The sequence below is a fragment of the Sander vitreus genome, chromosome 4, assembly GCF_031162955.1.
Source record: "Sander vitreus isolate 19-12246 chromosome 4, sanVit1, whole genome shotgun sequence".
NCBI classification, from domain to species: Eukaryota; Metazoa; Chordata; class Actinopteri; order Perciformes; family Percidae; genus Sander; species Sander vitreus.
Window position 1 is genome coordinate 12,710,883 of NC_135858.1, and position 13,134 is coordinate 12,724,016.

General features: G+C 41.0%; 1 protein-coding gene across 2 annotated transcripts in view; it reads right to left on the reverse strand.

Moving 5' to 3' along the window:
* larp4ab (La ribonucleoprotein 4Ab) overlaps positions 1 to 12,453 on the reverse strand; it is a 13,944-nt gene extending 1,491 nt beyond the window's left edge. Inside the window, exons 1-15 of one of the 2 annotated variants that reach the window (XM_078248363.1) lie at positions 11,890 to 12,453; positions 10,048 to 10,186; positions 8,903 to 9,149; positions 8,406 to 8,542; positions 7,175 to 7,278; positions 6,728 to 6,838; positions 6,193 to 6,246; positions 5,153 to 5,365; positions 4,839 to 4,942; positions 3,783 to 4,016; positions 3,436 to 3,487; positions 3,081 to 3,233; positions 2,827 to 2,960; positions 2,545 to 2,731; positions 1 to 1,267 (exon numbers count right to left, since the gene is read on the reverse strand). The exon at positions 1 to 1,267 is cut by the window's left edge and continues 1,491 nt beyond it. In XM_078248363.1, coding sequence (XP_078104489.1) covers positions 896 to 1,267; positions 2,545 to 2,731; positions 2,827 to 2,960; positions 3,081 to 3,233; positions 3,436 to 3,487; positions 3,783 to 4,016; positions 4,839 to 4,942; positions 5,153 to 5,365; positions 6,193 to 6,246; positions 6,728 to 6,838; positions 7,175 to 7,278; positions 8,406 to 8,542; positions 8,903 to 9,149; positions 10,048 to 10,186; positions 11,890 to 11,892 — 2,244 coding nt within the window. In that variant the 5' untranslated portion in view covers positions 11,893 to 12,453 and the 3' untranslated portion in view covers positions 1 to 895. Of the gene's footprint in view, positions 1,268 to 2,544; positions 2,732 to 2,826; positions 2,961 to 3,068; positions 3,234 to 3,435; positions 3,488 to 3,782; positions 4,017 to 4,838; positions 4,943 to 5,152; positions 5,366 to 6,192; positions 6,247 to 6,727; positions 6,839 to 7,174; positions 7,279 to 8,405; positions 8,543 to 8,902; positions 9,150 to 10,047; positions 10,187 to 11,889 lie in introns of both variants that reach the window. The other variant, XM_078248362.1, reaches the window with a different exon arrangement.
* Between the last annotated feature and the right edge of the window lie 681 nt (positions 12,454 to 13,134).

Sequence of the window (13,134 nt, forward strand, 5' to 3'; positions counted from 1 at the left end):
ACCCTCAGCGACAGTAGGTTATTTGGCTGGCAACTACTATTCTCATAAGTATTCATGCTCTACTTTTTTACAAGATATACAAATTTGCACAGGAGATAAATCAATGATTCAATCCAACAACAAAAGAAGAAAAAAAAAGAAAAGAATGCAGGGCTTATTTTAAATGTTAGTAGCATTGATCTAATATCTGCATACAAAGACAACTACTGCAAAAACATTGAAGGATTATAATCATTACGCAACTCATGTAGATCATTTCTACAAACATTGCTACTCATCATCAAAGGTCAAACATTCTGTAGTTATTCACACACCCCACAGTTTCTATTATTCTGCCATGGATTAAACATCTTCCATTTCATAAATTATCATATATCCTTGATTTAAATGCAAAACAAATTGGACAAAAAGCTCAAGATAAGTCACATGCCAACAATTACCACTCAAAGGTGCCTCATTTGTCATTCTGGATGTTGACAGCGCTTGTTAAATGTTAGACTACGTTACACACACACACACACACACACACACACACACACACACACACACACACACACACACACACACACACACACACACACACACACACACACACACACACACACACACACACACACACACACACACACACACACACACACACACACACACACACACACACCTACCTTTAAGCAAAGTATGTTTCATCAATACTGCTGGCAGACTATATGCATTTTCCCAAAAGGGATATCTACTTAGTCTTTCTAAATAATAATTTTAGGTCTCCAATAATATTAAAACTCTTTTGAAAAAGTTTGTCAAATGAAATATAGTCATCCGTCTATTTACATATATTACATATTTACATATATATAGTTTTTATTTCGTTTTAGTTCATGTTTTATAGATTCTTTTTTTATTTTGGTGCCCTTGGGGGAATGTTCTGTTCTTTGCCACTGCGTCTGGCTCCCCGGTGTGGGGAAAATGGTTTGCCAGGATTCAGTCCTCTCTGATGCTCCCGAATCTTGAGCCCTCCCGATCTGACTTGGCCATTCGCCCCTCTGAAGGAGCGTAATGGTTGACGAGGCAGGCGGCCGTCTCCGGGTTTCTCTGGTTTGTCCGTAGAGCGTCTGGAGTTAGGCCGAGGCTCCTCAACCCTGTTGACCTTGAGCTCTTGCAGGGGTTGGCTGGCTGAGGAGGCAGGGGGGGATGGAGAGGGCGTCTGTGCTGCTGGCGGCTCCTTGGCCAGCCGCTGGCACACCTCTGCATAGCTGAGCTTTCTTTCCCCCTTGTTAGACAATGATGGGTGAAGATTTAAAATAAATGATAAAGAGACAAAAATAAATCCCATGTGTAACAAACAATAACCACTTGAAGACGATATGATCAAAAATACTAAAACACTCCATCATTAACACAGTGACCATTAAGTGGTAGTTTTAAGTTGCTTGTTTTTTTATTTATTTACTTAAACAGCAAGGGCTATCCAGATTCATTGCGCAACAAGGAACATGGCTGCCCCGTCAACCAGAGAGATCCATAAATGTAAGTATTTTCGGCTTAAAGAATTGATTTAAAAATTGCGACGGTCTTGTTTTGTGCTCTACACAGTCCTGTACATATATATTTGCAACCATATTTGTAATTGAAACGTTTTTAAAAATCGCTAGCTTGCTATGCTAACGCTAAAGTTAACGTTAGCTACATTGCTTATTTGCACAACAGTCCCGCATTTCTCTGCCTTGAATGGACTCACATGCATGTCTACAGTGCTAACTAAACTCCATTAGCAGCGAATTTCGTTTGATATCAGTGTATAACACTACCGTCCTGTATCACACAGGGACGCCGGAGGAAACCCAGCAGCTGATCCACTTTCTGAAAACGAGCAGAAGTTTCTGCGTTCGTGTTATAGCCATTCATTATTGTATTGGTACTGTATTATTGTAAACGTGTGTAATTCATTCCTGTTCATGCACCTGTACATTGTTGTTGGTCATGATACAGGACACTAATGAAGGAAATGGGGTATGATGGGAAAGGTTACTGGCCAACAGGCATCAGACTGGGGTCTGGAATTTCAGAATAGCTGTAGTTTTTTGTTTGTGGTCTTGTCTTTTTTGAGTTTTATACATTTGAGTGCCTTCTTTATGTGTGTGTGACATGCAAGTTAAATAGTTGATAATGGTTCTGTAATATAACATATTTTTATATAATGTTTTTGCCTGTAGTGTTTACTTTATTGGGCAATAAAGACAGCTTTTTGTTAACAAAGAAAGTGTTTCTGAACATCAATGACATTCAAAACAGTGATAACTGAAACAGATATACAACACACCATGCAGTGTGTATACAAATATGTATTGCAAACAGACCTAAGTATGTATGATGATGTAACCAAGTGGCGTCCCATTTCATAGGGGTATGTTTTCACCCCTACCCCTTACCCCTCGTTTTTATAGGGCCAAGGGCTAAGGGGTAGAGGTAATAGAGAAATGGGATTCAGCCTTAAGCTGATGTTGCTGTGAGCTAATGTGGCACTCCTGATTGGAAGGCAGGCCTTACCAGCTCGGATGTTGGAGATGTTGGAGTTGGGGGAGATGGGGAAGGTGCTTCTGCAGGAACAGACTGGCTGCGGGTGGAGGGAGCAGGTTCAGAGGCTGTAGGGGAGGCAGCCTGCGAGGACAAGGAGATTTCTTCCTTTGGAATAGGAGGTTCAGCTTTAACCTCTTCCTTTATTGGAGGAGAAACACTAAAATCGACAAAAGAAAGTAAAAGATGATTAATTTTCTATGTATTTGCCCTTTTTTATTCACAGCCATATTATTCGCTTTAAGTAAACTTTACCTTAAGACTGGTGGTGCCACTGTGAGCGGTGTCACAGGAGCAAGTCTAGCAACAGGGGTTACAGAATCTGGTTTCCTTACAGCATCTTCAGAGATGTTTGTGTTTCGAGCCTCGTTAATCTCTTGGCTCACATGCTGAAATAATCAAGAATTTTAAATGATGTGCATTTATTCAACTGTAACTTAAATACTGGTTGTACAAGTCTCCAGAGTAAAAGATATCAAAGAGGACAAGGCTTTTACCTTGTTGGTCACCTTTAGGCCACGCACAACATCAGAAAGGCGCACCTCTGGCATACTTTCTCCCCGCATACTGACCACAGATCCCGGCAAAGGAGGAAAATTGGAAGCTGCCAGGTCAAACTTTGGTGGAGGTGGTACCTTGGCCTCCATCAAAGGGACAGGCCTCTGTAGTTTTCATTAAAGTTTTAGGAAAACATAAGATAAGTAACAATATAATAAACTTGCCACAAAAATACTATACTAACACACTACTTTTTGATAAGGAGATACCATCAGGACCTCCTTGGTCTACACAGGGAATTCACACTATTAAAAAAAAAAAAAAAAAAGAGGAAAAAAAGAGGGTAAAAAGAGGAAATATGCTGACCATGGTATGTTCATCTTCTCTTTTCCTCCTCATGCCTCTGTGGCTACCTCTCCTACAATGAAGACAGATCATTTTACATTAAAAAGGTTTTACACACAAAGTTAAAATTTCATGTAAAAACACACTGGGTGTTGAATGCTATGGGTTGCATTTCCCTGGAACTGATTGTGAAAACCAAAAACATTTGATTGTTAGACTAAAGTCTAGACAATGTAACTTTGAGAGGTGAACAGAAAGTGACAGGATAAGTTTAGTTAAAATGAACAACACTTGATTAGCCCGTCACTTGATTAACGTCATAAATCTTCATCTCCATAGTGTTAATAAGCAGGATAATATTCACTCGCCTGCCCCGTACAGCCCCACTCAGATATCCACTGGGTAAGACGGACTGTGGAGAATTGTCTTTAAGGCTGAAGGAGGGTAGAGAGGCGGTCGCTGAAGTGGTGCCAGTCGGCGTCCCTGGTGTCTGAAGGGGCTGTGGACTCAGGGGTCCCGACAAGCCATCCGTCAGGGTCCCCGGAGCCAAAGAAGAAGAAGGGGGCATGCCTCCGGGCCTAGGGTGACCCTTAACATGGTTTCTGGGCACACACAAAGATACACATTTCTTAAAGATTATTTTTGGGGGCATTTCAAGCTTTTATTGGAGAGGACAGCTGAAGACATGAAAGGGGAGAGGGAGGGGGAATGACATGCAGCGAAGGGCCGCAGGGTGGAATTGAACCCTGGGCCGCTGCAGTAAGGACTGAGCCTTTGTATATGAGGCCCACGCTCAACCAGGTGAGCTTCCAGGGCGCCCCAGGGGTACTCATTTCTTACTTACTACTGAATGGCAGCTCTACCATGAAAAAGTACATTTTCACTTTAGGCAAAAACCTTTTACATGTGCAATTTGTTTGTGCAACATTTTGTGTACGGCGGTGGGAGTGTCACTTAAATGGCCCATATGTTTGACGTCCTGTTATTTAACCCCCCAATGATTTTTATATATATATATATATATATATATATAAAAAAATCATCATGGACATATATAAAATTAACAGGAATAAATGGGAATAAACTGGATATTTTTAATATTGCTTGCTATAATACTGTTAACAGGGAACTTAAATGTAGTTGAAAAAAAAAAAAAAAAAAAACATCTTTCAGCATAATCTTGGTTAAAACAACCTGATTTAATGCATCCTCAGTTGAATGTCCTTCCTATATTTGTCAATGATGCATACATGTAGTAATCAGCATAGGCTACTACATACTTGCCAATATTTAGTTTTTAATAATACAAGTTTTGTTGTTTGTTTTAAATTTTACCAGAAAATTTCCGCCCCTTAGCAACCCTAATCAAGACTGGACAGCATGTCTATGAATGAGAGAGTTAAGTCATTGTGACTTGCACCTACCGGTTCCCGCTCATAGGTCGATGGGCGTTGATGGAGCTTGAATTTGCTTTGTAGTTCCCAGGACTGCTGTAACCATTTATGAATCCGCTGTGCGGGAAAGGTGCCTGGATATCACAATGGTAGTAGGAAATCAAATAAAGACCATAAGCTCCATAAAAATGTCTCTAATGCTCTGGACAACACAATATATCTGTATATGGACTGAAGCTGGGAATATCACATTAACGGCAATATACACTGCAAAGAGCATGTATTCTGGACAAAAATAACTTATAACATTTCAATCAATTTTAATCCTACATTCAGGTTCTCACCAGTGGTGTTTCAAAGTAAGGTGTGACGGAAGGGTTCCAGGAGGGAGACACCACAGGGTATACAGGGTACTGCTGCTGAGGGCTGTACGCCTGCTGCATGTAGACTGGGGAGCCATACTGAGCCTGTGGTTGGGCATGCTGACTGTACACACTTGAGTCCACACTGCGGAAGCCGTTCTTACCAAAGAATGTGTTAATAGCCTTAATGCGGGCCTGGGGGGAGGGAAAGGGTAAGAAAGAAGATAATCAGGTAAGTTTGCTAGGAGTGAAGATGTGACACTTCCACTGTGCCTATGATGAGTGGCCTTGTAGATCTGTTTGTCCTTTAGTCCCCTCAGATCTCATAATCTCATGGTCATTAGGCCATACAACACTGCACTGACTAGGGGAAAGAAGGGGGGGGGAGTAAAGGGGAAGAGGAAGAGTAAAAGAAGATGAGGGAGAGTAGAGGTATGGCGTAGAAGCAGGATGAGGGAGAGTAGAGGAATGGTGTAGAAGCAGAGATACAGCAGATTGATCAAGAGAGGTCTACAGATGAAATTTTCCTCCCAGCCAGCCACAGTGCATATGGGTCCTTCCAAGCGCGATACTGATCATCACTGGGGCTTCGACAGGAGTGGTAATACGTCACAGCCTCATTTGTTTTGTCAGGGGCAGACAAGGTCAAGTCAAAGTCCAGCTGAAAAAGGATGCATGAGATACTGTACCTGCAATGCAAAGGTAAATGCCACATTGTGATAAGGGATATTAAACTGTCTAGAGATATAGGTGTGCAACAGTTCTGACAAACACCTCCTTGCTTATCAAGTCTCTGTGCACACAAATCCCAAGGTCACTCCTGAGGCTACGGCTTAGCCAGAGAGTAGTGCCGTGACAGCTAACCAACACAACTAGTCTTGTGTAACACAAGGCTTGCTGGGTTCCATACTACCGTCTAAAATAGAACCAATAATAAGCAGTGATCCAGCCTGAAATAAAAACTAAACCTAGTAGCGTACTGAAAAAATTACTGGTTTATGCATTTTTATGACAGAACTCACCATAATCGGTTTTCCCTGGAACATTTTCACTTCTTCTCTTAGATATCTGTAGGCCTGAGGACAATAAAAAGGAAAGAACCAAGTATTCACAATACTGTATAATCTGTGTTTCAAATCTTCCCAGGGAACTAGTGTGATGTTCAGTGCATATAACTATAAACTTGTTACTTGCACATTAAAAGATGACGTTGCTGTAATAAGTCACACACAAAAGTATCCCTTATACTGCATACCTAATACTGCATTAAACAAAGTGAACAAGCTACTATAAGCAAGAATTGTCAAATCCAAATTTTGCACCCTCCCCAAGGTCATGGAAGTCACCTTTGCTTTCAAAGAATAATGAAACTAGAGTAAATGACAGCCACATCTAATGCAGAACTTATATTGTAAATGTTAATAGAAACGTATATATGCCATGCTAATAATAAATAAAATAAGCATTAAACCAAAAATGGAACTGTATTGTAACTTTAGGATTATACAGCGAGTTGGTCAAAAACATGCCCTGTGTTTTATTAATGTGGATACGTACCTGTTGTGCATCCATATCTGACTGAAAAGTTATGTACCAGTTGCTGTTGTGTGCAAACTCTGCACTTAACACTTTGGGGCAGTTTTCACTCTCAAAAAGAGCCTCCACTTCCTGTGAATAAGATGAAAGGCTCATATTACACATTTCTCTCTCCTACATGGAACTCACACATCTCCAATCAGGTCACCCTGCAGGCTCTGTGATAAGTTGTCAATGAGCCATTATATACCTACTATAACAAATAAATCCACAGTTTAAACATCAAAATGCAGTGAGGCGCATACTGCACATCACTGTCTATAACGGACTTCTTGTCACCAGCTTTGCGTGAACACAGTGTGAGCAAGCATGTGCGTGCGGGAGCACTTTGTTTGTAGGATATACTTTACAGTAAGATGGGTGGGTTTTGTGTAGGACTGTGCTCAGTATGCAGTATGGAACTTTTACCTCAACTGGTGTTGTCTCTGGCACCTCTCTCAGAATAATGATGCAGCGACTGTGGTTTGGCCGAACCTTCTCTCCAGTTTCATCAACTTGCACCATGGGAGAGGCTGTAACAAAGACACAACCTAAATATAATTTTTTTTCACAATCTGTAAGTAACTTTAGGGCCCCTTAAACAACCTACTTTGCGTGCTCTTGGAGAATATGCATCTCTCTCTGGCATACATCTCTAGCATTTTATTTTTTTATTTGGTTTGTCAGGAGTTTTTTTTTATTTTTATTTTTTTAAGTAATTATTAATGCTAAAAGCATTTATTATTGACTGGTAAGCTACAAAACACAATTCAGGGTTTTCACCCTGGGAAAACGGTTCGCAGAAGTGGTAAGCATCAGACCACAATTAACAACTGCAGGAGACCATTAACTAGGCTCGGGCCAGTGTAAACATTTTCAAACCGTTTGATATTAAGCCTAACACCGGACCGGTATACCTCATTTTATCACTAGGTGTGGCACTTGACTCAGCCGCTCCCGAGTGAGCCCATAATGAGAGTGTAGCGACTCCAGTAAATTGCTGTCAGACACTAGTGGCTATCTATGGTTAGTTTGTTCATTTAAAAAAACAAAACAAAAAAAAAACATTATGTTAATCACGTTGTCATATTGCTTATTGCCAGTGTGGGACAAGCTACTTGGAAAGTGTAGAGAGCTAAGCTACCAGTTAACCTACATTAAATGAAGCTTCACTACACTGAAGCTACCGTTAGCCACCAAAGAAGCTAAGCTACAGCAACATGGCCAATAAAAGAGCTAAGCTACTAAAAAGCAAATTTTATTCAGACAGCGACGCTATTGAGAAGTAGTTAAACTAGTAACGCTACTGCCCAACACTGCTTGCAATATAAATTGGATTTAGTGCCTTTACGCTGTCGGCACAGGTTGCTAATGTAGGCTATTTGTCATAAGGGGTCATAGTGAAAAATGCCAGTTCAACTGGTTTGCATACAATCAAACGGGTCTAGCCTGGTACACCAGACAAACCGGAAATGGACCCAACTTTACCCTTAACTTAAGACCTGCTTTATAAACCCGATGTCGTTACATGATGTTATGAAAATAAGTTTTATTTAGTTCAAAACATTTTAAAGCCGTTTATGGATTCTGTCGGTAAACTAACGTGTCAGTGAATCTGCAAGCACTTGTCAAAATACAGACAGAACAACAGCACTGGTACCTCGCAGTATATCCAGAATGAGGTCCATGTCAGTGGTAAGGGCTTTGATGTCCTCCATGCAAGCAATGGTCCAGATGGGAACAAACTGATCACTGTCCATCTGGGATATCAGGTACAGGTCCTTAGACAGGTTCTCTCTGCAAATAGTCAAAAACAACACCATTGGACTAAAAACATTCAAAATGTCAAACTAATTAAAGAAATTAAATCAAATCAATGGCTGTTAGACCAGGAATTTACAGCCCTAAATAAAAACACCTTAGGTATACTAATATTCATGCTCCATTGAGGAAATGGCTGTTTTTTGCAGCTGTGAAACACATCCAAAGGCGATTCAATTATTCATTACTGATGTTATTTTTGTAGCTGTATGCACACACGCACGCTCCAACTAGTGCAATAAAGTATATAGGGGCAAATATGTGTAAATAACCCATCCAAACGGTTGCAATCTATGGTATAAACTAAAAGACTTTGAACATTGCTTTCCTACTCACCTAGAAAAGCAGAACTCAAGCTGTTTCTTCAATGACTCTCTTAGGTTCTCCTCAGATATTGGTTGTTCCTTAGAAGCATCACCCTCTATGGCTGACTCGCATTGCGGGTCAAAGAGTAAATACCCTAAGTCAGGGTGGTCAATGCCATTCACAATGCCCTCTGCGGGTACAGGGGCATAGTCAGCAGTGCAGTCAGGATATTCAGCGTTGTGTCCTTTTCCCCCTGAAGAGGGGACGTCTGAGTAACCTAAGATAGACGAGGCAAGCAGGAAAAATATTTGTGAAATAACTGATGTTTAGACAACAGCATCTAATGCTAAACAGACATATGCTTTGTCACATATACCAAGATAATTGTCTATCTGCAATTATCTTGGTATTTATCAATAAATACTTTACATGTCTACACATGTCACACAGCCTATCCCCATACTTTAGTGCTGTACCAGTTAGGGGTGTAACGGATCACGGTTTTGATTCACGAGTGGATCAATTTTCAGATTAGCAAAAAAAATAAAATAAATTTCTGTTAAATGACAATGGTAAATTTGAATGCACCACGAGGTTTACCAGTTTCAAGTAAACACAACATTTAGTCGTCTCTGTTGTTTTTCCGACAACAGCATCACTGCAAGTGCTAGTTTGTGTCTGCAGGCTGTTGTACGTCCCGGTATTCCTCTACAGAGAAATACAGTAACACCTTTACACCGTTTAGCTGTCAGCATTTTAACCGTGTTTACTCCAGCCCCAGCTGTAAGCCCCCCTATTCTCAAGTAACTCAACTACCAACTGCCGCTTTTGACATGCTCCATTCACGTGAACATACAACTGGTTTTAACATGAGACATTCACATGAACAGAAAATTGCGTTGCCATTGTCTTTTCCCGTCAACTCTCCATAGAAATTCATCAGCCTACTTTTAGTAACAGCGACAGTTAAAAATGTATTTCACACTATAATTATGGTTAAACATTGCAATTAATCGGCGGTTCACATGCATTCCGAACCATGAGTGGCTCAACTATGGTCCGTTACACCACTAGTACCAGTGCAGGGGGACAGGGGTTTAGTTTACATTAATGGCCTGAGGGGAAGATGGAGATCAACTGAAGTTCTCTGCACACAGAACTGAATAAGCTCATACCATCAGCCATCTCAGCAGGAGGGGGATAGGTCAGCAACCAAGGAGAATTCTCTGTCTCCTCTGGGATGTCATTCTGGTGGGCAGGGATCTCCTGCCAAACTTTAGCATTGGGGTTCAGACCGGCTCCCTTTGTGGTGACCTGCATGATTATAAGAATATACTGCAAGTTACAGAAAATAGTTTTGGGTACACAAAATACACAGTATGTTACAAGAAACACACTAGTGCCATTAGAGCAGAAAAGCAGTGTTTTGGTCTTTGAAACAGTGAGATTTTACATGATGGGATGTAATGTGTTAAGTCAGACACTTAGGTGTGTTTCAAACATGCGTGACATCAAAGTGGAACCTGGACTTAGAGGCTAGGAGGAATTATGGAGAGACATGTCTAAATATGGGTCACCATGTGCGGTTTGAAATTGTGACGTGGTGTTTTGTACAAACGAATAGGCAAACAGAGTCAGAGCATCTTTGTAAAAGCCCCTTTCTTCTACATAGAACAAATTATCAAATACACACGCCTCTTGCATCACCACTTATGTACATGCTTTGCATGACTGCAGGTAATGGTAAAGTCAACAAGTCAAAAAAAGAACCAGAAGGAAATTCAGGAAGAGATCAGCATTCAATTACCAAGTAATGAATAAGGTATGAAAGCAGTATTTACATAATGTGGCAAGCCATTCACGCATTCCTTAAAGTTATTACTACTGAACATCATAACTCAACTGACTCCCTTTACTGCATCATAGCCAATCCAATTAATAAAGCTAGTTCATCCGAGATCCCGTAAACCAGTTTTTCAAGGCCTCAGCGCTCCAAACACACAAACCATCCGAGTTTTAATTGGCTTCCACATCACTCTTTACCCCGCCTCTCAAACGGTCACGTTACCATACATGGCGCAAGTCCACCTCCGAGCTCCAGCGTGACTTAAACAAGGCATTTTGACCTGACATCCATTGCAAAACTTCGAGTGTGCTTCAGTCATTGATTCTAAACCAATACGTGAATCTAATCGGTGTCTCACAACCTTTGAGTCAAACCTGTCTTCTATCCAAAATGCGGTTACAATTGACCGGCTCTGCGTTTGCAGTGAAGCTAAGTGACGTTAGCGTTCACTGCAGGGAAGAAAGAGCACATGGTGTCTGATGTGCGCACACAACCATATGCGACGATATTCAAAATCGTTTCGTTTCTCTACTTTTCTTCTGGAGTCAAGGCGTCTGTGGTTAATTGATTAACCATCCCCTCATGGTTCCCTTTTCAAAGTTGACGTCTCCGCGGCTTAACGTTATTGGCATGATGACCTTTATCACGGAACTCTTTGATAGCTAACGTTACAGTTGTGTAACACAGCTAACATTTAACACAAATCACGTGTAACGTTAGTAACTTAGTCGCTACATATGAAACGTAAAGGAACTATGCATTTAGAGCGACTTGTTGTGCAACATGAGAGCGTTCCCCCAACTCATGTCTTTAACACGTTGGCAGGATAAGCTTGTTTGGTGTTTCGCAGTCTACCATATTGTGACTAGCGACTCCATAAATACCTGCCTTTAGCTAACTAGCTTAAGTTTACTAACATACCACACCGGCCTTACTTTACACTGCTAAACTAAGCTAATTTGTTTGACAAGTTGACAGTAACATGATTAATTATCCATGTATATATAAAATTCGTGGTTCGGAGCACAAACGTTAATTAACATGTGAAGTGTAACCTTACTACAATGGCGCAGTTTGGGCGAGCTTAGACAGCACGAGTCAAACGGGAGGAAGGACGCAAACAGGTTGTCGCATGTTAGCTAGCGTGCCCTCATCCAGGCCCCGAACTCACCATGCTGCTTCGATCCTCGTCTTCTTACGATGTCCTCCTCAGCTCCAGTAGATTCAATTGCCCTGTTGGTTTTATTATTTGGGATAGCTTTAACTCTTAAAAATGATTGGCCGCATGTATTTAGAGTGGCCTGCCGTCGTAACTACCGTCTCCCCGGTAACGTAATTCCAACGACCGAACCTGCTCCAGTCCAAACGGTGCGTCCGCGCAGACCACAACTTTGAAAGCTTTTAATTTAGAACAAGAACGACTGTCTCGCTGTTTTTTGTAAAACAGTTTCCCATTTGATGAAATATGTTCTTCAAGCTCAATTCCTCCAGCTTCGAGGCACCGCTCATCCAGCATGTGACATCTGCGTCCTCTGTCTGCCACCGTCTGTCCCAACAGACTTACTCCGCCTCCACCTACTTACCTCCCCGGCAACAGCAATGCTACACCGCACGTAGCAACCAGTCTATGGTAGCAACGATCGACTGACCCCTTTTGAGGTCACTATGGCTGCTGGAGCCGAGTCGATGCACTTATGAGACCTGCCTTATCTTGTAATGACGATATTGCACGCAGCGCTAGTTGATGTATACTTTAATTGATCTATATTTCTCCTGACATTGCAAAAAAAAAAACGAGTTAGTTAGTATTACTGGCGGCTCCCTGTTGACGTGTCGTTAGGTATCAACCGGTCCGGTATCAACTCCCAAGCTGAGTGGATAGGACAAACTTCTGTCCTTCAACAGTCAGCAGCTCGAGCCCACAACCGAGAACTGTTTCTTTAAACGTTATCTTTCCACTCTGTTCACTTTCTATTTAAAGAGTTTGAAGTGATACAAATCAGAATATTAGATTTAATCCCATGAAATTAAAATACATCTCATTACGTTTTTTCTCATCGTCACACCATGGATAGCGTGGATTATTGATCTTTTATCAATTTGACAAAATAGTTATCAAAAAAAAAAACGGATTCACATGACTATTATACGGGTAGAAATCATATAAGTAATGCTCACTGATTTGATTTAATGCAGGATGTATCAATTCCTGTTGCTCACCATTAACAAATGATCAAGTCACTATGCCTGACAACGCGAGACTAACACTTAATAGACCAATTAAGGAATGTTAATTCAGTTAGTTCATACATGAATTGCTATGTAACCAAATTAGCTGGATTCTAATTCCAGTCTTGGAACTTATACAAGTAAACAGCAGTATGAAAGGCCAATGCTAGTGTGCGTTGTACATGTA